Raw genomic sequence first — 27,163 nt, 5'->3', positions numbered from 1 at the left:
CAAGGCTCTATAAAACACTTTTGCAATATCCTAGCAATCTGCAATATATCTTTATATATTTCCTGAGGGACACTGTTCAGAAATATTACAGTCCCAAGTGAAAGAGCCCCCTCACTCCCCCAACACAAATCACACATATAGAACCCAGGATAACCAGTGTGGTTGTGCAGCGAGTCTGATTAGTGCAGACTTGACTGGGGTTTTTGGTCACCCTGTGCCCCTAATAGACACAGGGGGCTTACACATAGGAGAGGCCGGGGAAGATGGACAAGTAGTCTCCCAACCTCCCAGAAGTAATCTGGGTTCCACAAGCCCCCCAACCAAAGTGACTCATGTCACACTCACAAACTAATGCTAGCCCCAATTGGATGGTTTCTTGAAGACCCTGGCCACTAACTCAGTCTCAAGGCCCTGTTCTAAACACAGATGAAGAGGACAGTGAGGAAGAAAAGATGGGCATAGACTGCTGTGCTGTTTCCCTCTCTACCTGAAGAGACTACTCCATCTGCTCAAACCAAAGAAACAGACCCAGTGGTCCCCAGATCTGAGACGCCAGAGCTTACGCCTGGAAGTCAGCCGTTAGAGGCCCCAGAGGACATCATAATATCATAAACAGCAGAAGATGTGGAAACTGATCGAGACCACATAGAGGTAACAACAGAAATAGATGATGCCAAACCTACTATATCACCGGAACCATGAACCAAACAAATCATTCAACCCCAAAGAGACTGACATATGATACCTTAGGGGAAGATCAGAAGACGTCATCTACACTATACAACAGACTAATGATAACCTGACCTGCTTGCCACAAATTTGGTAGGGGTGACCTGTATTCACCCCTCCACCCCTCAACACATCAATGGCCAAAAAACAAGATAACCTTGCTCCCCTGACAATTAGTGGGAGGTTCATTTGTTGATCTCAGGTGTCAATGAGAATTATTTAGGTCTATGAACATGCTAAATTATGTTATCTTAGGTTACTTGTGCCAGTTAAGTTGATACTATGGACACTATGGACGCGAAGGACTTCACCCCATCTTTGGTGACCAAGTTTTAGTGGCGGGAGTATGTAGCCAGGTTCTGGGCTACAACAATATGGAGAAGGAGACATTGCCTTTTTATTCTTCACTCCCTCTGTGAGAGATACAAATGTTTTGCTGCTCCATTCTCCTCTAGCCCACAGGGGGAGTGCTAAAGCCAAGCAAGCTCATAGCCTTCTATGCAGAGCTCTTAGAATCCTGGGAGACGACCCAGATATAATGGGACCAATTGACTCCTTAAACTACAAATTCCAATAGGCACTGGACAAAAGGAGGAGTGAGAGTTGATTTTTATTAAATTGCCTGGGAAATGTCTTCCTCTTGGCATCAAGGGAGTTAGAGAGCACCTCTGCCTAGATATTCATCCACCAGCTGGAGACTATACCAGCGGAGATCTGAGCCTGAGGACACCCAGAGACAGTGCAGCACTGCCCATATCACAGCACCTACACCGCTGCGGCAGGAAGACTAGATTGTCCTCTGCTTCCCATCACTGAACACCAGAGGCCTTCAGGGAGAGAATGAGGGGGCTCCCATTCTACAGCGAGAGGTCACTGCAGCATCCTGGGGAAGGGTACGAGGGCTATTTGACCATTGCTAATACTGTAAGCAGGGACTAAGCCACTGAGAGCTAGCGATGGGCCCAAACTCATAACCCTATTAAACCCGAACTGAAAAAATCGAAAGTCCCCATTTTGAAGACTTATATTCAAGTTATTGTAATGTTCCGGTACCTTTGGTACCCTAAATTACACTTTCCACAAGTGTATGCGCCCTACCATTTACTTTTGGAAAGGTGCGCATACACCTTTAAGACTGGAGCTGTCATCACTCAGCGCCGGACTAGATGGCTATTTAAGGCGTCGGCTCTCACTCACATGTGTTCGTTCAAACACCCTTATCTGGATGCTAACCTTGCTTGAAGCTTCCATGCTTGCAAGCTTACTTCGCTGACGGAACCTCGCTGCGCTGATCCCTGTATCCCGCTACTGGATCATCCGCCTCTCCTGAACCACCCTTCGGCTGTATCGCTAATAGTGCTAAGTACCCCGCAGGGGAATTCTCTATAAACTTATACTAAGCTTACACTATCTAGCTCTGCATAGTAGAGACTGTTTATCACATCTGCATAAACTAGATTGCTAGCTCTTGAGACTACTGCTACTTTTCTGCACTGGGTTGATCTCTTTTGTATGTCCACCTGCTATTCTATCATCTGCTATCATACAACATTATTAAACCTTCCTGCATCCATCTGCTACTGTCTCACCTTCAAGTGTCTATCACCTACCACCTCCACTCAACCTATCCCTCAACCTTCATCATTGTGTTACCACATACATAAAGTCACTCTAGGAACCAGCTTGCTAATTGTGTGTATTTACTGGCTGAAATAAGACCTTCCACACATGATGAGTCATTGAGGTTGGGAATGGTATCTCAGCATATCTCTTACATGACAACTGACGTGGAACTATTTCTGCAGCTGAAAATCCACACCATATAAGAAACGCAGGAGCGTTACAGTTATTGGCCATTTATGAGGGCCCGGATACTGCCCTAGGGGACATGTATCAATTAAAAAATTTTTGTTTTAAATATCGTTTTTAAAGGAGCATATATAGGGCCTTCAAAGTGGCACATATGTACCATGTATAGAACCTGCTGCAGCAAAACTGACATATATAAAGAAAAATAAATGACATTTAAATAGATTTTCTTGGCTGCAAGCTTAATTGAAGAAAAGAAAATTCATTGCGGGTAATAGAAAAATGTGAAAAAATGGCGTGGGGGTTGCCCCCCAAACCATATCAGGCCCTTTGGGTCTGGTATAGATTTTAAGAGGAACCCTTGCCAAAATTTAAAAAAAAAATACATGGGGTCCCCCTAAAATCAATATCCGACCCTTATCCAAGCATGCAGCCTGGCAGGCCAGGAAAGGGGGAACAAACAGTCACCCCTCTGTTCCTGAACCATACCAGGCCCAATGCCCCCCCACCCCAAAACATCTTGTCCCCGTGTTGATGAGGACAAGGCCCTCTTCCCGACAATCCTGGCCTGTGGTTGTTGGCGTCTGGTGTGTGTGTTTTTATTTCTTTTTGAAACTTTTTTTGGTGAATGAGTAGGGGTACTATGTACCCCTACACATTCACATGGGGGGCTGATATCTGGGGTGCCTCCTTGTTTGAGGGGTCTTCCAGATTCTGATAAGCCCCCCACACGCAGACCCCCACAACCACCGCCCAGGGTTGTGGGGATGAGGCCCTTGTCCTCATCAACTTGGGGACAAGGTGCTTTGGGGTGGATGGGGCAGAGCCCCCCTGCCTAAAGCAACCCCCAGTTTGAGGGTATGTGGCCTGGTATGGTTCAGGAGGGGGGGGGGGGCGCTCGCTCATCATGCCCTTTCCTGGCTTGCAAGGCTGCTTGCTCGGATAAGGGTCTGGCAGTGATTATGGGGGGGTCCCCAAGCAGTTTTTTTATGTTGGCATTGGGTTCCCCTTAAAATCCAAGTGCTGATGACTCATCCATTGTAAAAGATGCACCTAGCCTGCTCCCTAACAACCAGTTAACTAGTTGACGCCCGCGCTATAGCCGAATGACGGCTACAGCGCGGACCTAAATTGCAGGGAGGGCGTACATTGATGTCCTCTCGGTAACGAGTCCATGAGACTCGCCTGATCACAGATCAAAGTAAGGGGAGCCAATGTCAGCCAATGACAGCTGATCAAGTAAAGTAAACAGCAGCCAGCGATCAGCAATTTTTTTCTCCTCACACTGTCAGTAAACCACCAGTTTTCTTGCGTAAAACAGCAAAAGGCCCAGTAAAGTGCGGTTTTCCACAGAATGGGCTAGCTCATTTACAAGTCCCAGGATACAGTCACTCGAGTCACAAAATCCAAAACCCTGATCCAGTACACCTTTTTTTCTTTTTCAGCAAAAAATAAAAACCCCAGTGGTGAATAAATACCACCAAAAGAAAGCTCTAGTTGTTTGGAAAAAAAATGATAAAAATGTCATATGGGTACAGTGTTGCATGACCGCGCAATTGTCATTCAAAGTGCAACATCGCTGAAAGCTGAAAACTGGCCTGGGCAGGAGGGGGGTTTAAGTGCCCGGTAGGCAAGTGGTTAATCACTGTGCGCTCGGCGGTTGAACATACCGAATGGGTGCTGTTCAAGGCTGAACTGATCCACGGCCCTAATGGTTCTCCCATCCATTGCTATCCATGCTTCACCCATAGGGGACTCTATCCCACACTTATTCCATACCTAGACTGAACCTATACCAACCCAATACTGCATTATACTGAGTATCTACTGCATCTAACCCACCCCTAACTCACACCTGTGCCAAGATTATACTTTACCTATGTAGCACTGCCACCTTGAGGGTTGCTGTAATTGTATGCTCTTCCGTGCCGCTTTGACCCTGTGAACCATCCAGCCCTCCTGACACTCTAGGTTCAGACATGTTGTGTATACCTTTAAATGACACACTGGCAAAATGCAAATAGATTTTTAACTTGTTAGTTTAGCTTTACTCAAGGAAAAGGCTTGAAAAGAGTATTAATCAACTAGGCCCTGGATAAGCAGTCAGGGCTCAGTTGAAAAAACACTAAGGAACAGTGAATAACCAATTATAATAACCAGTAAATACACCAAATATACACAGTATCTTGCAGTATGTGAATGATGCTATAAATTGCTATAAGAAATGCTTTTACTAAAGGGGCACCCCGGGCCGGCCTATAATACTTGTATCCTAATGAGAGATGAGGTAATCTAGATACCAGTAATGTGTCCCTTTTAAGAGGAATGATATAGCAAGGCCTTGCTAAGATCTTCACCGGCAGTTGGGGGTCAAAGAACAAATGATTCCCCAGTGTAGCACAGTGTGAGACAGGCAATGCAGAATAGCTGGTTCTGGTTATCAATGATCCACTAATGGATCCAGCTCTAGAGTGTCTGTGTTCAGTGTCTAAGAGAAGCTGTAGCAACTGATAACTGGACTCTGAGCAGGTGCTCTCTCACCAATCCTGATGTCCTTCTTATCAATCCTTGAAGAACAGACGACGGGAACTCTCCACGCTGTGAGACACTGAGATGGCTGCACTCAGTGAGTCCTGGCGACTCCACTCAATGAGTGATACTGCAGGGATGTTTGCGATGCAGCGATGGTCATCCGTCCTGCCTTGGCTGAGTCTGCAGACAGCTGGGTGGAGTGCAGTAGGCCGCAGTCTGCTCCCTCTGCGAAAGACTGATGCATACACGATGGATCCCGGGAAGCAAGAGAGCATGGGCCTGTTCAGCAAATCCCTTTATAGTCTCTCCCACAATCCTCTCCTGGAGCCCAAGGCTTGCTGGGAAGTACAGTTCTTAACCACTTCCATACAGGGCACTTTCACTCCCTTCCTGCCCAGACCAATTTTCAGCTTTCAGCGCTCTCACACTTTGAATGATAATTACATACAAATTTTCTATCATTTTTTTCACACAAATAGAGATTTCTTTTGGTGGTATTTATTCACCACTGGAATTTTAATTTTTTGCGATATAAGTGAAAAAAGAGAGAAAATTTTGAAAAAAAAAAAAATGTTGTTTTAGTTTCTATTATAAAACTTTGCAAATGCGTAATTTTTTTCCAGAAATTTGGGCCACAAGCTATGGTGCCAATCATTGAAAATTGATCACACCTGATGTACCAATGGCCTATCTCATTTCTTGAGACCCTGAAATGTCAGGACAGTACAAATACCCCCCAAATTATCCCTTTTTTGGAAAGTAGACAGTCCAAGGTATTTAGTAAGAGGCATGGTGAGTTTTTTGAAGTTGTAATTTTTTTCCCACAATTCTTGGGAAAATACTTTTTTTTTCACACAAAATTGACAGAATATTAAGGTATTTCTCTCACACAGTATATGCATACTTGCAATTACACCCCAAAATACATTCTGCTACTCCTCCTGAGTATCTTAATACCACATATGTGGGACTTTATCTTATCACAGCATAGCCACATACAGAGGCCCAACATGCAAGGAGCACCTATCACACTTTTGAAGGCCCTGGAGCACCAGGACAATGGAATTACCCACAAAATTACCTGAAAAGCAAACACCCCAACGTATATTCTTAGAGGCTTAATGAGTCTTTTGACCATTACAGTACCTGTCATCAGAGCACTTGTCATCAGAGTACCTAAATACCTGTCACCAGCCCATCAGAGTACCCGAGTACCTGTCATCAGAGTACCTGATGGGCTGGTGACAGGTACTCTGGTGGACTGGTGACAGGTACTTTGATGGGCTAGTGACAGGTCCTCTTTATTGGGGGGGCAATCAGTGTGTTTGGTGTGCACTGTAATTGATAACTAGCTGTTATCGCAATCTCCTCCTCACACAGGATTGGTGTGTGATGAGGAGAGCCCGGTAACAGCTAGTTACCATCGTTTGTTGATATTCTGTGACCGGCTATGATTGGACACAGCCGGTCACGTGGTAAAGAGCCAATTTCATTGGCTCTTTATCCAGATCGGGGATGGACTGTGTCAGAGTGACACTCTCCATCCCGATCGCTGCCCTGCGTGCCCCTGGAGGGCACGCATGAGCGGCGTGCCTGAGGACAGTGCATGTGGCCGGCTGTGATTGGACACAGCCGGTCACATGGTAAAGAGCCATTTTTTATTGGCTCTTTACAATGATCGGGGATGGGCTGTGTCCCGAAGGACACGCCTCATCCCCGATCACCGTGCTGCGTTCCCTCGGGGGTGCGGGAGAGCGGCAAGAACAGGCGGACATCATATGACATCCACCCGGAGGGAGGAGACATTCCTGTTGGCGTCATTTTACAATGCGCCAGTAGGGAAGAGGTTCAGGAGTGCAGTAATATCCTTGTAGAAGACTATAGTTCCCACGATGCCTTTCTTCCAGTAATAAGAGTATGATGCATGAAACCTGAGACCAACACTAGAGGAGCATAGAGACAGTCTGAGAGCAGAAAGTAAGTCTGCAGTGTCAGATAATGGTAGTCCTGGCTACACCTATACTGTATGCAGGTTAACTGGGATTACTGTCAAGTGCACCAGCGCCCCAACAGGATCAAAGAACTGCCCCCTTTGTTCTCTTGCCCCATCCACGACCTTCCTCCTTTTCTTTTGGACAGTGCATACTCATTTGAACTAGGACCAGCATTGCTGCCATAAATGCTCTCTGGCAGTAAAGTTCCAGCACTCAGTAGAATAAACTTTACTACTGCTCACTGCTGTACATGAGGTGGCCATGCTTCTGTTTATGCTGATCTGAAAGCCAAATGTCATCTTATTCCTAGCCCTCACTGGTAATTACTTTGTATGCTAAATTGTGTTCTTACCATTGTTAACACAATTTAAGCTTACCGAGTTCCAACATATTGGGTGACTTTATTATAGGTGTGCCTTTACTACCTGGTTTGGTGCTTGTTTTCTTTGATTATAGCTCTACTGTAGGGTACTAAGTACTACTTTCAGTGATTTCCTGAGATATTGTATGTTTGTATTCTCAATCTGGTGTGTTTGAGAGGTTGAGGTTCGGGAGAAGGTCGAGGCAAAAAACAGAGGACCCACCCTAATCAGTGGCCCCTACGAGGGTAGCACTACAGTTAGATACATGGGAGCTAAGGAACATTGGGTGCACCCTTTCCTTAGCAAAGGGCACAACTATTGTGTTTACTCAATACAGATTGAAGGAGGTCACTATTATAACACATAGGGTTATAGTGGTGGTGAAAGTGTCTGTAATAAGTACTGTCATGTGTTGTCTAACCAAGCAGCCATCAGATTTCAACGTTCAATACAAAATGACAGTGTAGAATGGAAGTGTGGATGTGATTGGTGGCTCTGGGGTAACACAGACAGTTCGTATTATGTGATCTGATAATATAAAAGTAATGCGGTCTCTGATGATTATATGGTTACACCATCTCTGTGTAGATAAACGTGGAACACACACTTTGTTCTTTCTTATCACTCACGATTATTCCATAAGGAGGTTCAAAGAGCAATGATGAGATGCAATGTGCAGTAAACCCATCAACCAATCACACTGCAGTAAGTCTGAATATAATTACATGACTGTTATCAATTACTGGACTTTGTACATTGTTTTTGATCTTAATAAATAAGTCTAACAGAGTTCAATATTCACACTTTTACTCTTCTGCTCTCAGCGATGGCGTCTTCTCATCTGAAAGCAAGGCCCGAAGCGAAAAAAAAAAAAAAAAAAAAAATAGCGTAGGGCAGACATGACCATGTGAAGAGGGGAGACAGGGCAGGTGTGAGTTAAATTAAATTGTTTTGAGTTGGGGGGTATTCAGGGATTGGTGTATCAGGTTTGGGAGGGGTTGAGGTACAGTTAGGAGGGGTGGCCCCTCAGATTGGAGGTCAGTGGAAGTTCAACGGACGAAGGAAGAAGAAGCTTGGTCACCCACCTTTTTCACTGCAGAGCATCTCACCTCAGCTTCCCTGGTCTGTGATGGCGGATTTGGACGTTTTGCTGGAGCAAATTAAGGCCGCTGCCGCGGTGAAGGGGACTGAGTGGCTCCGGTCCCAGGTCTCCACGTTGATGGGGGTTCAGGACTCTGCACAGGATTCGGAGGGGCTTGCGGTCCCGCGGGCTCGGCGGTCACGGCCGCCGGAGTGTTTTTCACCGGACCCTTCCCCTCGAGCTCAGCGTCATCCTAGGAGCCCCGACAGGGACCCTTCAGGGCCGCCGGCTAAGCGTTCTCCTGCTGCGGCCGTGCGCGCCTCTGGGAGGAATCCTCTGCATGGACGGAGCTCTGGGGGTAGTGGGGGGAGGCGGCCTTCGGTCTCTCCCCGTCCCTCTCGCCGGGGTGCTGCTGGACTGGCGGGCTCCCCTACTGGCGATGCTCCGGTCGGAGGGGTGCCTCGGCGTGGGAGCGGCTTCATGGCGGCCGGTGGCAGCAGTGATCGGCGGGACTCGGAGTCGGCCTCGGCTGGGCGCAGAGAGATGACGCGGCGGGGCAAGTCACGTGGCCGGGTCATCGGAAGTTCGGCTGGTTCACAGAGGTCTCCGTCGGGCGGAGCTGGAGTACGGGGGCGTGGACGCCTGTCGCTCGGCTCTGCAGATGGCGGGAGTGCGACACCTGGTGGACGGATGTCGGCGGTGCCCGGGGACGATCGTTCGGAAGGCGAGGTGTCCGGATCGGATGTGGAAGAGGATGTCGGTGGTCGGTCGGCGACGAGGGAGGCTGGATCGGCGGCTGGGGGCGCCCCCCCTGGGCAGACAGGTGAGGTCACAATTCCTTCTCTGGCTTTGTCTGATTTGCGGGGCTTGTTTGATGTGGGGGGTGGGAGTGCTGGAGGGGCTCGGGGGGTGGGGGTGTCCCGGCCAGTGGGGGCGGGGACCCCGGAAGGGGGTGATGATGGGGGTTTGAGGGGCTTCCTCCTGGGTCTACGGGACCTCTTGGGGCGTTTGCCCCCGGGGGACGGGGGCCGCTTGTCTCCAGCGGCGGCTTGGGTGCCTCCGGCGGGGGGCTCGGGCACGGAGCCGGGGGGGGCCCCGGGGCTGGCGGGGCCGTCTTCCACGGGGCTAGTTGCGGGGGGGGCTGGGGCCCCTCCCCAGGTTGTTGGCGCGCCGGCTGTGGTGGCAGTGACGGCCGGGGCGGCGGGGGACAAGACCGGGACGGCGAAGGAGGGGAAGGCGGACGCTGTTCGCCTGGACGATTCAGCGAAAGGTGAGGTATATGTTTGTTTTGAGGGCCCATTGGGGGCACATTTGAAGCAGGAAGTCCGGGAGAAGATCTGGAAGGGTGAGTACGTGGAAATCTTCACGCTGTTGCCCCTCGAGAAGTTTCACCTGGACAGGGTTAAACCGGAGGAGCGCAAGAAGGAGGACGAGGAGGCGCGACGCTATCGGCTTATCCCTCGGACCTTCGCCAATTGGCTGCAGGCCTTTGCCATTCTGGCGGGCGTCATAGGGGAAAAGGCGCCGGAAAACTGCTCGGCCCTGTTCTGCTACATGGACGCTGTAGGGGAAGCCTATCGGGTTTACGGGGGGTCGGCCTGGCTGCGGTACGACGAACAGTTCCGGCAGCGGAAGGCGGTTAGGCCGTCCTTGCGGTGGGACCACAAGGACATCAGCCTGTGGATGCGGCTCATGTCGTCTGCGAAGGCTCCGAATCAGTTTTTTCCAGGGGGGGCCGGTGGTTCTGCGACCCCGGGACAGCCGGCCGCAAAGAGGAGGGGTTTCTGCTGGCAATTTAATGAGGGTTCCTGTAAGTTCGGTGGCACATGTCGCTTCAAACATGAATGCTCCGGTTGCGGAGGTTCCCATTCCTTGGCTCGGTGTTTTAAGTCCGGAAAAGGGCGGTCCGGAGAGCCTTCGCACAAAGGGGACGACGACGGTGAGGGTGGAAAGGCTGCGGCCTTTTCTAGATAGGTACCCCGATAGGGCGGCTGCCCGACTTCTGGGGGAGGGTTTTGCGGTGGGTTTTCGTATCCCTTGCTCTTTGGCCTCGGTGCCGCCGGTGGCGAGGAATTTGCGTTCGGCATTGCGCCACCCTTTGGTGGTGTCGGATAAGTTGCACAAGGAAGTGGCTCTCGGTCGCATGGCGGGCCCGTTTTCGGAGGTGCCGGTGCGTGACTTGGTGGTTTCGCCGTTGGGGGTGGTTCCCAAGAAGGAACCCAACAAGTTTCGCCTCATTCACCACCTCTCCTTCCCAAAGGGTGGGTCTGTGAATGACGCCATCGACCCGGATGCCTGTACGGTGTCTTACATTTCCTTTGACGCCGCGGTGGCCTGGGTGCGACATTATGGGCGGGGGGCCTTGATGGCCAAATCGGACATTGAGGCGGCGTTCAGGTTGCTCCCGGTTCACCCGGACAGTTTTCGATTGCTGGGCTGCCGGTGGCAAGGGGCGTATTATGTGGATCGCTGCCTTCCCATGGGCTGCTCCATATCGTGCGCGCTGTTTGAGACCTTCAGTTCCTTTGTGGAGTGGGTGGTTCGGGAGGTTTCCGGTGTGAATTCGGTGATCCACTATTTGGACGACTTTCTGTGTGTGGGCCCGCCCTCTTCCAACGGGTGCGCGATCCTGCTTGCCACGTTGCAGCATGTGGCCGGGAGCTTCGGCATTCCGTTGGCCCCCGACAAGACGGAAGGCCCGACCACGGTGCTCAGCTTCCTGGGCATTGTCGTGGATTCGGAGGCCATGGAGTGTCGCCTACCGGAGGATAAATTGGGGGCTTTGAGAGCTGAAATTGAAGGGGTGCTGGGTTTGCGCAAGATTCAGTTGCGCAGCTTGCAGTCGTTGCTGGGTAAATTGAATTTTGCCTGCCGCATTATGCCCATGGGCCGGGTTTTCTGCCGACGGCTGTCGGCGGCGACTTCGGGGGTGAAGTTGCCCACTCACTTCGTCAGGCTCAACAGGGAACACAGGGATGACTTGCGTCTGTGGCACGGTTTTTTGGCCACATACAATGGTAGATCCTTGTGGATGGCCGGGCCGATCAGCAACTTTGATTTGGAACTGTTTACCGATGCTGCTGGTTCGGCGGGGTACGGGGCTTTTCACCGGGGGGCGTGGAGCGCCGCCCCTTGGCCGGGGGCATGGCAGGCAGCGGGGCTGGTCAGCAACTTGGTGTTGCTGGAACTGTTCCCGGTGGTGGTGGCCCTGGAGATTTGGGGGGCGGAGTTCAGGAACCTGAAGGTTCGCCTCCATTGCGACAATCTCGGGGTGGTTCAGGTGATCAACCGCGCGTCGGCTTCGTCTCAGCCGGTGGTGCGCCTCCTCAGGTATTTGGTTTTGCGGTGTCTACGGTTGAATGTTTTCCTGTACGCTGTGCACATTCCGGGGGTTAAGAATGATATTGCTGACGCGCTATCTCGTTTTCAGTGGGACAGGTTCCGGGAGTTGGCACCGGCAGCGGAGCAACGCGGAGTCACGTGTCCGGAGTGGCTATGGGGGATTGCCTTGGGGTCCTCGCTGGATGGATCAGGAAGTCGGTGAGCGAGTCCACGTGGTCGGCTTATTGCAAGGTATGGTTGGAGTGGCTGGAGGTGTTGCGGGTGGCATCGGTGGATCCTCTGGGTCCGGAGGTCAGGTGGGTGTTACTTTCTTTTGTCTCTGATCATTTTGAGAGGGGCGCGTCGGCTTCCGCTGTGGCTCGCAAGTTGTCCGGCTTGGCCTTTCTGTTTAAATTTCTGGGTTGTCAGGATTACACGAAGGACTTCGTGGTGAGACAAGCGTTACGGGGCTATTCCAGGGCTTATCGGAGGAGGGACACTAGGCGCCCGGTGTCCTTCGCTCTTTTGCAGGACGTCTGCCGGCAATTGGGGGAGCACTGCGCCTCGAGTTACGAGGTGGTGTTGTTTAAGGCGGCCTTTTCTCTCGCTTTTTTCGGGGCTTTCCGGATTGGGGAATTGGTCAGCTCCTCCCGGACGGTGCCGGGGGGCCTATTGGGTCAGGATGTCTCTGTCGGTCGGGAGGGGGTTACTATCCTCCTTCGACGGTCCAAAACGGACCAGAGTGGCAAGGGGGTCCGGGTCCGGTTGTTCGCGGTGCCGTCTTCACCGCTGTGCCCGGTAGGGGCGGTTCGGGATTACTGGGCAATCCGCCCTTCGCGGCCCGGTTCATTTTTAATGCATGCGGACGGGTCGTCGTTATCCCGTTTTCAATTTGTATCGGTGTTCAGAAGGTGTGTGGGCTCTTTGGGTTTGGATGCCAGTAGGTTTGCATCTCATTCCTTTCGGATCGGGGCGGCCACTGAGGCTGCACGCTGGGGATTGAACGACGATGCGGTCAAACGCATTGGGCGCTGGGAGTCTAGGAGGTTCTTGTTGTACGTTCGTCCACAGCTGTTGGTGTAGGGTATGTACGGGGGGTGGTTTTTGTCGCTGGGGGGGTGTGGGCCCGGCTGGTTATCTGATTATTGGTTGGTTTTCTTTTCCTTTTGTCCCCTTTTCTTGTAGGTTTGGAACCCTGCCTTGTTTGGATCGTGGGACACTCGTATGTTTTCTGGGGGGCCCGGAGGGCTGATGTGCGTCCTAATGGTAGACAACTTGGTTTTTCTCGGCACGAGGCTTGTGTCAGGTGGCTGGGGGTGCCGGGGCTTACTTGGGGCAGGGTCCTTCCCGAAGTGCATCGTTTCGCCCGGTTGGACAGGCAGCCAGATGTTTTGGTGCTGCATGCCGGGGGCAACGATTTGGGGGCCAGGTCCGCGCGGGCCTTGATCAGGGACATAAAGTTGGATTTCCTTAGGCTGCGCACGGCTTTTCCGGCGCTGCTTGTAGTTTGGTCGGATATGGTGGCCCGCACGTCCTGGCGCATGGCCAGGTCGGTCGCGCGCCTTAATAAGGCTCGGATTAAGTTGAACAAGGAAGTGGGGCGCTTTGTGTGTCGGAATGGGGGGTTGGTGGTTCGCCACCTGGAGTTGGAAGTGGACACATGGCGGTATCTGCGGGATGATGGAGTCCACCTCAATGCGGTGGGTATAGATTTATGGGCCCTGGGATTACAGGATGGGATCCAGCGAGCCTTGAGGGTTTGGAGGGGCACGCAAGGGTAAGGTGTCACCCTTGGGTGCTGGTGGCGTTTTGTTGGTCTTTGCTGGCGGGGGAGGTGAACAGTTTAGGATAAGGGTATGGTTGGGACTCATCGTTGGTATGGGTCCCTATGGTGCATTCCATTTAATGTCAGTTTAAATGGAATTCAAAATGGTGGCACTGCGGGGAGTGGTTTGTCTCCGAGCCGGTGACGCGGCTGGAGGCCTATCAGGGCACAGGTCCCGCAGTGCAGGATTTGGAATTATTTGGAGGAGCCTCAAAGACCAACAGGCCTAATGACTGATTGTTTTATGTTTGTAAGGAATGTTTTTTCTCCTTATGTTAATTTTAAGGTAAAAGGGTTAATAAAATGGCTGCTGTGGCCAATTAACTCCAAGCACGGTGTGGTCTCAATTATTTAGGTAAAGGGAAAGGTTTATGGCATGGGGGTGGAGCCTTTGGCTTTAAGCAGCCTAAGAGTTTGGGGGTGACATCTATTCTACATTGGTCAAGCAAGGCCCGAAGCGAAAAAAAAAAAAAAATAGCGTAGGGCAGACATGACCATGTGAAGAGGGGAGACAGGGCAGGTGTGAGTTAAATTAAATTGTTTTGAGTTGGGGGGTATTCAGGGATTGGTGTATCAGGTTTGGGAGGGGTTGAGGTACAGTTAGGAGGGGTGGCCCCTCAGATTGGAGGTCAGTGGAAGTTCAACGGACGAAGGAAGAAGAAGCTTCCCACCCACCCTCCCTAATTTCTGGGACTGTTATGGTTGATTTTGATTCATGTCTTTTGTGCTTTCTGTCCTTTCTGGGGGAATTTTATATTGTCATGGCAGCTGGGCGTTTTGTTGGTCTTTGCTGGCGGGGGAGGTGAACAGTTTAGGATAAGGGTATGGTTGGGACTCATCGTTGGTATGGGTCCCTATGGTGCATTCCATTTAATGTCAGTTTAAATGGAATTCAAAATGGTGGCACTGCGGGGAGTGGTTTGTCTCCGAGCCGGTGACGCGGCTGGAGGCCTATCAGGGCACAGGTCCCGCAGTGCAGGATTTGGAATTATTTGGAGGAGCCTCAAAGACCAACAGGCCTAATGACTGATTGTTTTATGTTTGTAAGGAATGTTTTTTCTCCTTATGTTAATTTTAAGGTAAAAGGGTTAATAAAATGGCTGCTGTGGCCAATTAACTCCAAGCACGGTGTGGTCTCAATTATTTAGGTAAAGGGAAAGGTTTATGGCATGGGGGTGGAGCCTTTGGCTTTAAGCAGCCTAAGAGTTTGGGGGTGACATCTATTCTACATTGGTCAAGATGATCTGGAATGTTCCATCTGTTTGAACATTTATATGGATCCTGTAACCCTGACATGTGGACACAACTTCTGCCGGGACTGTATTGGTCGTGTGCTGGACACACAGGAGGAAGATGGAGGATATTCCTGTCCTGAATGTAGAGAAAAACTCAAGAAACGTCCTGTCCTTCAGAAGAACATTACTCTGTGTAAGATATTGGAGACCCTCCAGACTACGCAGGGTGATCAGGACAAAACGGGGGTCTTCTGTACTTACTGTATTCACACTCCTGTACCTGCTGTGATATCCTGCCTGTTGTGTGAAGCTTCTCTGTGTGACAATCACCTGAGAGTCCACAGCAAGTCACCAGAACACGTCTTATGTGACCCCACCACTTCCCTGGAGAACCGGAAATGCTCCGTCCATAAGGAACTACTGAAGTATTACTGCACTGAGGACTCCACCTGTATCTGTGCGTCCTGCAGTCTGGTTGGAGAACATCGGGGACACCAGGTGGAAACTCTGGATGAGGCCTCTGACATGAAGAAGAAGAAACTGAGAAATGTTCTACAGAAACTGATGATGGAACGAGAGGAGACGGAGAAAAGAGTCCAGAGTCTGCAGGAACACAGGATCAAAATACAAGGAAAAACAGATGATGAAACAGAGAGAGTCATTGCCCTGTTCATAGACCTCAGAAGACATCTGGAAGACCTGGAGAAGAGAGTCCTGAGTGAGATCTCCCGGGAAGCAGAGAGGGTCTACCGATTTATATCAGATGTGATCCAGGATCTGGAAATAAAGAAGGAGGAGCTGTCCAGGAAGATGGAGGACATTGAGGAGCTGTGTAACATGACGGATCCACTGACTGTCCTACAGGAATCAGACATAGGGGACTTGTGTGATACTGAGGATGGAGATGATGAGGACAGAGAGAGACATGATAAACTCCTCCATGATGGAGGGGATCTGGATGTGGGGGGGATCTCACACACATTACACACAGGTTTATCTGATATTATGTCTGGCACACATATCTATCCACATTCTACTACAAAGGGCAAAGGTCACATCAATGCTGAACCATCCAGTAGATGTCCCCAACCCTCCCTCACCATACAATGCTCATACCACCAGGCTGAAGGACCAAATATCGGAGCTGTACAGCAAAGATCGTGGGTGTCAGGGGTTACAGACATAGAACTGGATGTGAGGACAGCTAGTAATAATATACATATATCCGATGACAGGAAAACTGCATCCTACTCATTATATAGTCAATATCGCCCAGAAACACCAGAGAGATTTTACTACCCTCAGGTGATGAGCAATCAGAGTTTCTCCTCAGGGAGACATTACTGGGAAGTGGATGTCGGGGGAGCAGCATACTGGGGAGTCGGGATGTGTTACCCCAGTATAGACAGGAAAGGAGGTCAGTCATGGGTTGGATATAATAAGAAGTCCTGGAGCTTGGAGAGGTGGGGGGGTTGGGGTAATCAGTATTCGGTGATACATGACAGTAATAAGATCCGATTCACCGGCAATGTCTCCAGTAAGAGAGTCAGGATAGATCTGGATTATGAGGCCGGGATGATCTCCTTTTATGATCTGTGTGACCCGATCCGACACATCCTCACCTTCACCACATCCTTCACCGAGCCCCTCCATGCTGCGTTATACGCAGGGGTAGGTTCCTGTCTAAAGATATCTTAGGGGGAATCAGATGTGAGAAATCTGCCCAGAGACTGGTGACATCACAGGGCAGAGAACCTGATTGGTGCAATACTCAGCCAATAGGGGGAAGCAGAGGACAAGAAACAACATTATTGATTTATGAATATTGCTGCAGGTTCTGGGGCCGTCATCTTCATCCTAAACCTCACTTCACTACCTAGCGTGTCACTGACCAGGAACAAGCATGCAGGAGGGCAGATTGTTCAGCCTTCACTGGCTGCGTGCTTGTTCTGGGTCAGTGATACACTAGGTAGCGTAGCCATGGTTCAGGATGACAGCCCTGAAGCCTTCACCTTTAAAGTGTATCTATAGCCAAAACCATTTTTCAGTTCTTGGGAAGTCGGGAAGGATCTTAGTAGTAAGGTAAGACTAGAACCCTTGTCAGGTTTTTATTTCTGTCTGTGTTCCTGTTGTAGATGTTCTGTCTGTATTCCTGTCTGATAAAACATTGTCACCAGGACAGGAAGTGAGGGGAAATCTCTCTAATGGAGCCCCAGATAGCAGTAAAAACCTGACAGAGGTTCTAATCCCCCTCCCACTCCATCCAGAACTAGAACAATAGGATTTGTCTAGACACACACTTTAATATCCACAATGAGAATTCCTACATTTCTGTCCTCACAGGTTCCTTTACATGACCAATCCATGGATCTGTGATTGCTCCTCCCCCTCCCTGTGATTGGCTGTGATGATTGTCACTAGGAATACAGCCAGTGCTAGTCTTATTCCTATTGGTTATGATGTAGAGGGGGTGGGGATTGTGGTGTGGGTGTGGTAGTGTGGACAGGTGACAGGGGGGTATACAGTCTCAGGAAATGGAAATTCTCGGCTCTGTATATGGGAATATTGATCAATGATTGAATATAGATACTTCCTCTATGGCCCTATTCATCTGCTAAAGAGAGATAATTATGATCTGATTTACTAATGATAAGAAGAGATGACTAAGTGCTTATATGCTAATGTGAGGTTCTTTATATAATAACAGATTCTCTGTCTAGAATGACTTTACAGAAAGATGTTATTAGAAGAAATTGTTGTTCTCCGGATCCTTGGAAGGTCTTGTTGTGGAACATAGAGACAGTTGGTCTCCTTCTTCTACAATGAGGGATTTGGGAGTCTGGAGGTGGGACAAGCTGATAACGTGTTCAGAGATAACAGAAATTAATGTCTCTTGTAATGAATGATGTGCTGCTTGTACAAATTCTTCACTGAATTGGAGCCTCCCGTTTGATGAAGAGGTCAGATCCTTGGTCCACCTGCCATGTCTAAGGATCTCCGCACACCTTCATCTCTCTACTTTCTAATCTTTACTTTTACTTTGTAACTCTTTTCTCTTCTAAATAAAGTTTCAGAACCTTCACTAGAGTCAGAGGTTGTTATTTCCTCATCACATTCCATAAGAACTTTGTAATACCGATGGAACACGTCCATCATTTTGTTGGGACACGCAAGGCTTTCTATGGTCAGGATTGTCCTACAAAGATCCGTTTTAACTTGGTATGACCGAGGTTTTAAAAATGAAAGGGGTGTGCTTATAAAAATATTGGCAGAGCTATTCCTCCTGAGAAACTGATGTACCTTCGTTCTGTGTGAATGAAGGCAAAAACACATTTTTTTAGGCTATTTTCTCTCCAGGCCAAATTTTTCATTCATAACGCATTATGGCCACTAGATGTAGCTTACAATCACAGTAAATAAGTATTTATTTCTTATAATCATTAGTTCCACCTAGTGGCCATTATATGATATTTTCCAGATTTACTTGTTTCTATAAAGAAGGTAAAAATTTGACCTGGAGAGAAAATCACCAAAAAAACATTTTTTTTCCTCCATTCACACAGAATGGGAGTACCTGCAGCTTCACAGAACCAAAAAGCTCTGCATGGAGGGAATGAGGAATGGATGTGTGATGGAACCTGCTTGGCACTCCGATTAGGTGCTTCCTTCCTGATCATATTACCCTAATCATACAAACCATACACAGGAATTTAATTAACATAGCTAAACAACAACCAACATATACTAGAAACATTTAGTTGATTAAACAACTAGCCACCTGGACAATGTTGTGAATTATCAGATATCCCACAATAGTTTGATAGCAGACAGAAACAATAGGTGAGTTATTTAGCACAATAAACACATAAACAGTGACCCCCCCCTCCCCCACCTCAGACTAGTAGGCAACAGAAGAACCAGGGCTTTTTAGATCTCATTAACCAGCTTTTTTCACATCTGTTTTACTGAGTTTTAAGTTGGCAGAGATCATTATGGCTTCCTTGATTGTTAAATGTAACAATGTCCTTTTGCATTACATAACAGGACATCTTCCGAAATGCTTGTAGCTCCCTCAGTTGCCAGGGCCCATAGTCAGTAGACAACAAGCTAACCTTCAGTCCCCTCCAAAGCCTCTGTCCCGGGTGAGTCTGTCAGAGGATAGATGGATGATAGGGACACTTACCACTGACTAACAAAAGTGGACACCTACTACTAACCACCAATGGTAGGAGCTGTCACCACTGGTCACTAATAAATGTGAGCGGTGGAGAAAGAGGCCACCTAAGTGATGCATTTTACAATTTTTTTGTCCTTGCCACCCAGGGCTCTCAGATTCCACATCCCATCGGCAGCATCCGCATCATATGGTGGACGATTATCTAGGGGCAAAAACAGAGATGGAGAGATTTCCAGTTGAAGATCCACTGGGTTACTGGGTCATGAGAATAGACCACTGGCCAGAAGTTGCCCAGTATGCATCCAGCATGCTTTCCAAACAACAGACATTCAGTGCTGCTGGAGGTTTTGTTACTGATGATAATAAAACGCATCAGTCCACAGACTCCGTGGATCGTCTGACATTTATCAAAACAAATCCATCCTGAATTGCCAGCAGCTATGAAGTCCCTGATGCCAATGTCACTGATTAAGTGTTTTTGGGATGTGGAATCTCTGCAAGACGTCTGGAAGAATTTTTTTGGTGTTGGTTTTATGGGCACAATTAAAACCCAAAGACCAATTTTTCCACACATGTTTGACAGATACATTTCTTTTTAATTTTTGACAGCAAGGCCAATTCTTGCTTTCATCAAGAGTACCTCTATAGGGTTACGGTGTGAAGGTGCCTACAACACGCAAAGACCAATTTTTTCACACCTGTCTGACAGGTACATATTTCAATTTCTAACAGCAAGGCCAATTCTTGCTTTCACTAAGAGTACCTCTATAGGGTTATGGTGTGAAGGCACCTACAACACCCAAAAACCAATTCTTTTGCACCTGTTACTTCTATTCAAAGTCTGCGGAAGAGACAACAGAATGTATCCAAAAAATCTCTAATCTTGTTCCCAGTGCACTACATTGTGGCCTCATCATGCAGACTGGCTCCCCAAGCAGTTTACAAAATAAAGAAAGCCTGCAGGGAAAATGTAATTTATTTGATGGACACAACTCCTCATCTTTATGACCATAGGGTTATGCTGCCCCCTACAGGAGTAGGACACTAGGCAGAGAAAAGCTTGAGCATGCCTATGGGGCAGTCCCTGGGGGTATACTCCCACTTCCTGCTATAGGTATTCAGTTTTTTTCTGCCTAGTCAGGAGTAAGGACCTAGTTCCTTGCTGGGATCTCTGGTCCTAGCTATTTTTTTCTTTAAATGGATATTTCTTCTTCTTTTATTATTTTGTTCCTGTGAGACGAGCAAAGTCTTCGACTGCCCTGTTGGCCAACTTGGAGATCACTCTGCAAACGCTGAGGGAATTTGGTTGGATTCTGAATCTTCAGAAGTCTGCTCTTCCCATCCACGAGCCTGGAATATTTGGGACTGACTCTGGACTCAGCCTCGTCCAGAGTGTTTCTCCCTCTGGCAAAACTTTAGAAATTGCAGGAGGCGATTTGGCTTCTGCTGTCCAGCAGACGGTCATCTCTTCGGACTTGCATGCGGGTGCTGGGCCTGATGGTGTCTACCTTCAAGGTGGTTCCATTTGCACAGTTCCACACCAGATCTCTGCAAAAGGAGATTCTGGTGAAGTGGAACAAGGATCCTCAGTCTCTGGACAATTTGATCATGTTGAGCCAGAGGACAAGGGGGTCCCTGGTTTGGTGGCTTCACTCTCCGGCTTCACTCTCCGGCACTTCTTCAGGGAACATCCTTTCTTCCCCTGTACTGGACATTTGTTGCCACGGATGTCAGCATATCCCGATGGGGAGGCATCCTCGGCATGGATTGTTTTCAAGGGGTCTTGACTCTGGAGGAGTCCAGGCTACCAATCAATGTACTAGAGCTCCGAGCGATCAGACTTTGCCTGGATCATTGGACAGTTTGTCTCCAGGGATGTCCGGTATGGATTCAATCAGACAATGCCACTGGCCTATGTCAATCACCAAGGGGGCATGAGAAGTGTTCTGGTGGCTCGGGAAGTAGCCAGCATTCTAAGTTGGGCAGAACGGTTCGTTACAGCCCTCTCTGCCGTACACATTCCAGGTGTGGAAAATTGGCAAGCGGATTATCTCAGTTGACAGGTGTTGGACCAGGAAGAATGGTCACTTCATCTGGAGGTGTTCAGTCAGTTGTGTCTCCAGTGGGGCACCCCTTAGATGGACCTGTTTGCCTCTCACCTCAGTGGGAAAGTTCAGAGGTTTGTGGCACGGTCTCAGGACCCTCTAGCCGATGCCACATATGCCCCTGTGGCTCCCTGGGGTCATTATCTTCTGATATATGCTTTTCCTTCTCTCAAGCTGCTGCCACGACTCCTGTGCAGGATCGAGGCAGAAGGGATTCCAGTCATTCTAGTGGCTCCAGACTGGCCTCGCCGATCTTGGTACCTCGATCTGGTGCGGCTGGTCGCCTATGTCCCTTGGAGACTCCCTCTCAGGGAAAATCTGCTGTCTCAAGGACCGATCTTCAATCCTGCTTTAAAGTCGCTGGTTTTGACAGCCTGGCTGTTGAAAGCCAGGTACTGAAGGATGAAGGGTTGTCTGATTTGGTGATTCCTACGCTTTTAAAAGCTAGGAAATCTACTTCCAGGAAGATTTACCATCGTACTTGGAAGACATACATTGCGTAGCGTGAGTCTCTTGGAATTCACCCACACTCCTTTTGGTGACTCGGATCTTGGCTTTCCTCCAGCGAGAGGTCGAGCAATGTTTGGTGTTGAGTACCATCAAGGGTCAGGTCTCAGCCTTGGTGATTTTTTTTCAATGTTCGTTGGCCTCACACTCCTTGGTGAGTACTTTTCTCCAGGGAGTGAGGCACTTGGCTCCCCCCCGGGGCAGTCTCCATTGCCACCGTGGGACCTCAATTTAGTGTTGTCAGTTCTTCAGAAACCTCCCTTTGAAAATATTCGGGAGATTCCCCTGCTTACATTGTTCCAGAAGGTGGCCTTTTTGGTGGCTATTACTTCGGCGCGCAGGGTGCCTCCTGGGCCTTCCGTCATCAGGCGTCAGTGATGCAAGTTTGCCAAGTGGCCAATTGGTCGTCTGTGCACACATTCACAAAGTTTTATAAAGTGGATGTGTTGGCAACTGCGGATGCTTCTTTTGGCCGCAAAGTTTTGCAGGCTGTTTGGAGGATTTGTCCTCCTTCTATGGTTTTTTTTTCAAGGGGGGCTCCAGTTGTTCTCAGTTGAGCTCTGTGTTATCTGGTTGCCTGTGTTTTAGCCTTTGAGAAGTTTGTTTTCTGCTGTTCCCACCCCTTATGTTTGACGCTGCTTTGGGACGTCCCTACGGTCATGAAGATGAGGAGCTGTGTCCATCAATGAACGAAAGAGAAAAGAGAAAATGGGATTTTTGACTTACCGTAAAATCCATTTCTCTGATGTTCATTGATGGATACATCACCCGCCCCTCTTTGGAGTTGTTTTTTTTCTTCTGACACTGCTTGTTACAAAACTGAATACCTATAGCAGGAAGTGGGAGTATACCTCCAGGGACTGCCCTATAGGTGTGCTCAAGCTTTTCTCTGCCTAGTATCCTACTCCTGTAGGGGGCAGCATAACCCTATGGTCATGAATATGAGGAGCTGTGTCCGTCAATGAACATCATAAAAATTGATTTTATAGAAAGTCAGAAATCCCATTTTTTGGGCTTTTTTTTAAACATATTGTATTGGAGTTTATGTAATATACAGAGGGCAACTTTTGAATTAACAAAGATAACCCAGGGAGTTTACCCCGTATCAATACAACTGCATACATCTGTGTAAACATGAAAGGAGAAAGTATATGGAGGATATAGGTGTTGAAAGGGGAATGGGGGAAACAGGAAGGAGAGACTAGAAGGGGGAGGGAGTGTTGCAGAGTGTGATCACTGGGTGCAGTGGAGTCCATTCAGATCAGACATTGTGGAGTAAACAGGAACTGGCTTCTTTATTGGAACATAACACAACAATCAAAGATGTCACCTCATTGTAATAAGAACAACAGACAGGAAGAGATAACCAACAAGTTCAGTACAGTGTACAGGATATTACAACACACCATAGAAATGCATAGCATATCACTGAGCATTAGCGACATCTAGTGTCCTATTTGTGAACTGCAGTTAATCTGCTAAGCTGAAAGCTGTTGTATCTCCAACAGGGAGGGCTAGGTGGTTTAGGAGGGGAAGACAGGAATGGAGTGAAAAAGAGAGAGAGGGGGAGGAAAATGGGAGTAAGGAAAAAAGGTGGGGAGGGGGGAGGACTACAACAAACATATGACAAATAGCTCAGGAGGCGGGAAACACTAATTTAAGATATAAAGATATAGGGAGGGGGCAGGAAGAAAAAGAGGAGATTTTAGAACAAGAGATTATAATTAGGTACTAGCTATGTCAAAGGGATAGGGCACAGGGAAAGGGGGGAGGGTCAACTACAAGTAGCCAAGGATATTATGAGGAAGGAGTAGAGTAGAACAAATTATAGTATATAGTGGAGGAGTACCTTGAGATGGTGAAGAGCATAATAAAATCGCAGTGATCTCGGCATCAGACATTCTTGCGGCTATAACATAAAAGAGGGCTTAAGGAGTTAAGGGGGGGGGGAGAGAAAAAGTCTCAGTCCTTATAAGGTGGGGAATATGGCCTTGGATAGACATTCGTAAATTGAGGGAATTCGGTCATGAAGGGATCCCATTTAGTGTGAAAGTGTAAGTGATTGTGGTTGGATATAAGTAGATCTAGTTTTTTTTCGAAGTAGGCAGGCAAGATCATTTCTCGCATCTGAGGCTGCGGGGTGGGGTGGGGGCAGCAGAGGTCCAACTTGTGGGGATGGCTCTTCTGGCCACCATGAAGCACGTAGAAAGCCAGGCTTTATTTTGAATGACAAGCCTTGATTATGAGGTGCGGTCGCCAGTTGAGGTTCTGTCTAGATTACCAAACAGTAACAGAAATGGTTCTTCGCTTGGCTGATAACCGATTACCATAGCTGCAATATGTTCTGTTTGGTCTCAGAAGCGAGAGATGAGCGGACAACTCCACAGTCTGTGGTAGAGCATTGGTCTGTTTTGATGGCACCATGAACAGTGCTGCGGTGGTATGGAGGAGGATGATGAAAACGATGAGTACTCACGGTGCATTATTTTGAGTTGCTGCTCCCCCCCAGAATTAAGCTGCAATAAATGCGCAAGTGGTGTTGTATCCATCTAGAATGTAGTCCTTGGACTTCAAGACTAAAAGATCCTTATCCCAGGTGAAGGTTTGATCCAGGTGAGGAGGTTTGTTGAGATGGGAAACTAAGGGTTTGTAGATGTCTGAGATGCTGAGGCGGTTCAGGTGGAGAAAAGTGTAGATTATGGATGAGCAGGAATGCTTACTTTTATCAGGGCAAAGACTAGCTGCAAAACTAGTAGCTTGGTGGACATATAAAAACCGATGGGCTGGCAAATTGTGCCTAGTTTGAAGGACCGAGAAAGGAAGGGGGCTTCCCGGAGGAGATATCAAAGAGTTGCACAAAAGTTGTAAGCCCTTGGGAGGCCAATATGGAAATACCCATGCACTTGTTGGAAAAGGGAATGGCCCGGCAATTGGGAGGTGGTGCGAAATGTGGGGGGTGAGCCCCAATTTTTTTCTTATATCCCTTAAGGTGTCACACAGCAGCAGATTATGTTTTAACGGTGGGGGAAGGGAACTTGATCTGCAATGTAGTACAGCGGGCAATCCACAAGGGACCACCATCTGGGACTCTATGTCATGGTTAGAATATCTGGATAGACCCGACAACCAATCCAGACCCACTCTGAGGAGGCAAGATAAGTTGTACATATGGATATTGGGTAGATTCCCACCCCCGTCATGTTTTGGGAGAAATAATTTATGAAGGGATATGCGAGGACGTCCTTTATGCCATAGGAAAGAAGTAGGGGCTTTGTAAAGGTTTTTGATGTCAATATGTTGTAGGAGTAGGGGAATAGTTTTAAGAAGGTATAATAGCTTAGGAAAAGAAACCTTCTTGAAAAGATGGCATCTGCCAAAAAGGGAAAGGGGAAGGTCAGACCAGTTTTCCATTTCTCTGATGATTTTGGAAAAGATGCGGGGGGGGGGGGGGGGTAGTTTAGGTGGTAGAGTGAGGAGGGCGATTTGCCTATTTTGATGCCTAGATAGGTGATGTGGGATTCCACAACCAGGAAAAGGGAATGAGCGGATCAGGGAGGGATGCGGATTTTATAAAGGGGAAGGATATCGCTTTTAGAAAAATGAATCCTGAGTCCAGAGCAGGCACGAAAAAAACGTAAAAATTTCATGAATATGGGGCGTGTCAGATTCTGAGTTGGAGGAAAATACCAATATGTCATCAGCAAAAAGGGCTGTACGCTGTTCATGTTGGCCTATTTTGATGCCGTGGCGGCTAGAATGGAAAAGTAGGAACCGTGACAAGGGTTCAATGGCTAAGTTGAAAAGGAGGGGAAGCAAAGGGCAGCTCTGTCTGGTGCCTTTGTGGAGAGGGAAACTGTCTGAGATATGGCCTGCACTAATTGGCATAGGGGGAAGAATACATGGTCGAGATCAGGTGGGTAAAGGGGCCATCAAAGCCGAATTTCTGGAGAGCTAGGCGCAACCAACTGAAGCTAACGTTATTGAAGGCTTCCAAGGTAATAATGGATGGATCTTCGGTAGGGTTAGCTTTTGCTTGCTCCAGGACAACGAGAACCTTGCAGATGTTTGAGGTGGCCGAGCGTCCTAACTTGAATCCTGATTGGGAGGGGTGAATTAGAGTAGGCATAATCTGAGCCAACCTGTTGGCCATGAGTTTTGATAACATTTTCGAATCTAGGTTGAGCAGGGAAATCGGGGGATAGGAGCCTGGCCCTGTGGGGTCTTTTCCTTTCTTTGGGATCAATTTGATATGTCCGTGAAGCCTGTGGGAATATATTGTCCCCCATCTAGGATGGCTTGAAAGGTCGACGTGAGGGTTGGGACTATTAGATCTGCCGCGCAAGTTTTTTAAACTTTTTTTTGTGTATTTTTTACTTTTTTTTTTTTTTTTTAGAAGAATAAGAATGTTATTTCTGAGACAGAGGATATAAATTTCCCAGTCCCTTTCTCTGCAGCCTCAGCTGCACTGGACAGTGAATGAATGAGAAGCACTGATGTACTGAGCGGCTTCATTTACAAACGGAAGCATAGAAAACACAGTGTACTATGCTTCAATGATGAACGGACACAGGAGTGATTGGTGCTGATCGCTTATTGTGTTTATTCATGAAAGGAAAGAGCCTGTAAATAGGACACTTTTACCAGCCCCCCACCCCCTATTCTCCATCCTGAAACTGATCCCCCTGTGTGACCTTAGCAGCTGCTGGTGGGAAAGAAGAGGAGGAAAGCCCGCAGCACTGAGGGGGGGGGGGCAGACAGCAGGGGGGTGGAGTTACAGATACATGAATAGATCACTCATAGTGCAGCTAGATGGAGAGCAGGAGAAGCCAGCAGTGCTGCAGAAAACTGCGGGAGGAGCAATAAGGCAGTACAGCTGCCCATCCTGCTCAGCAAATGCCTGGTGTGATGGTGGCGGGTATCAGACCCCTGGCCTTCTCTTCCAACTCGTGACCAAAGACCAAGCAATCTCACACCCTGCCGTCACTTGCGTAATAATGCCACTCTCAGCTGCACACGGCACACAGATTGTCCAGCTTGCGGGACCACAATCTCGATGCCAGCAGACTGAGAGGGATTGTCACCGGGCTAATTAAACAATTAACCCTTTCTCTGCCACCACCGCTACGTTATAATGAGCCCAGAGGACGCTCGTAATTTTAGAAATACCAATTATGACTTTAGAATAATCATCTGTAACACACCCTGTCACCTCAGACAGGAATGTTCGGGGGATTTATCTTAAACAGTAGCGCTCTTTCAAGAGGCAGGTTCTTGGGTTAGTTTGCTGTAATGAGACCCTTGCTCCCTCGCTTCCGCTCTCCAGACACTCCTGTGCTACCAGTGAGTCAGCTTGCAGATCGCAATGTCTGATGGTTCACTCAACCAAGGCTCCGGGATCCGAACTACAGCTATGTGCCGTTCGGGAATCCATTAGAACAAACACCAGGCAGGCTGTATGTAAGTTCAAACAGGAAAACCTTTATTGG

General features: G+C 48.4%; 2 protein-coding genes and 1 pseudogene across 3 annotated transcripts in view; 2 read left to right on the top strand and 1 right to left on the bottom strand.

Annotated features, from left to right (window-relative positions):
• LOC309566639 (E3 ubiquitin/ISG15 ligase TRIM25-like) overlaps nt 1–27,163 on the bottom strand; it is a 172,589-nt pseudogene that overhangs the window by 14,642 nt on the left and 130,784 nt on the right. The gene's annotated exons all lie outside the window — the stretch shown is intronic.
• LOC309566690 (uncharacterized protein) overlaps nt 8,095–27,163 on the top strand; it is an 84,910-nt gene continuing 65,841 nt past the window's right edge. The window contains exon 1 of the mRNA XM_082271951.1: nt 8,095–8,131. Coding sequence (XP_082128077.1) covers nt 8,098–8,131 — 34 coding nt within the window. The 5' untranslated portion in view covers nt 8,095–8,097. The remainder of the gene's footprint in view (nt 8,132–27,163) is intronic.
• LOC309567766 (E3 ubiquitin-protein ligase TRIM39-like) lies at nt 8,152–17,077 on the top strand (the record flags this gene model as incomplete). Its single annotated transcript, XM_082273213.1, has 6 exons — nt 8,152–8,177; nt 8,251–8,273; nt 13,014–13,595; nt 14,893–15,963; nt 16,069–16,559; nt 17,024–17,077. 6 exons carry the CDS (start codon nt 8,152–8,154, stop codon nt 17,075–17,077), a joined length of 2,247 nt encoding a protein of 748 aa, XP_082129339.1.

This window comes from Pelophylax lessonae (genome assembly GCF_965119305.1).
Source record: "Pelophylax lessonae genome assembly, chromosome: 1".
NCBI classification, from domain to species: domain Eukaryota; kingdom Metazoa; phylum Chordata; class Amphibia; order Anura; family Ranidae; genus Pelophylax; species Pelophylax lessonae.
The sequence above is the reverse complement of the archived record's forward strand: the minus strand, read 5'-3'. Positions and strand labels throughout refer to the sequence as shown.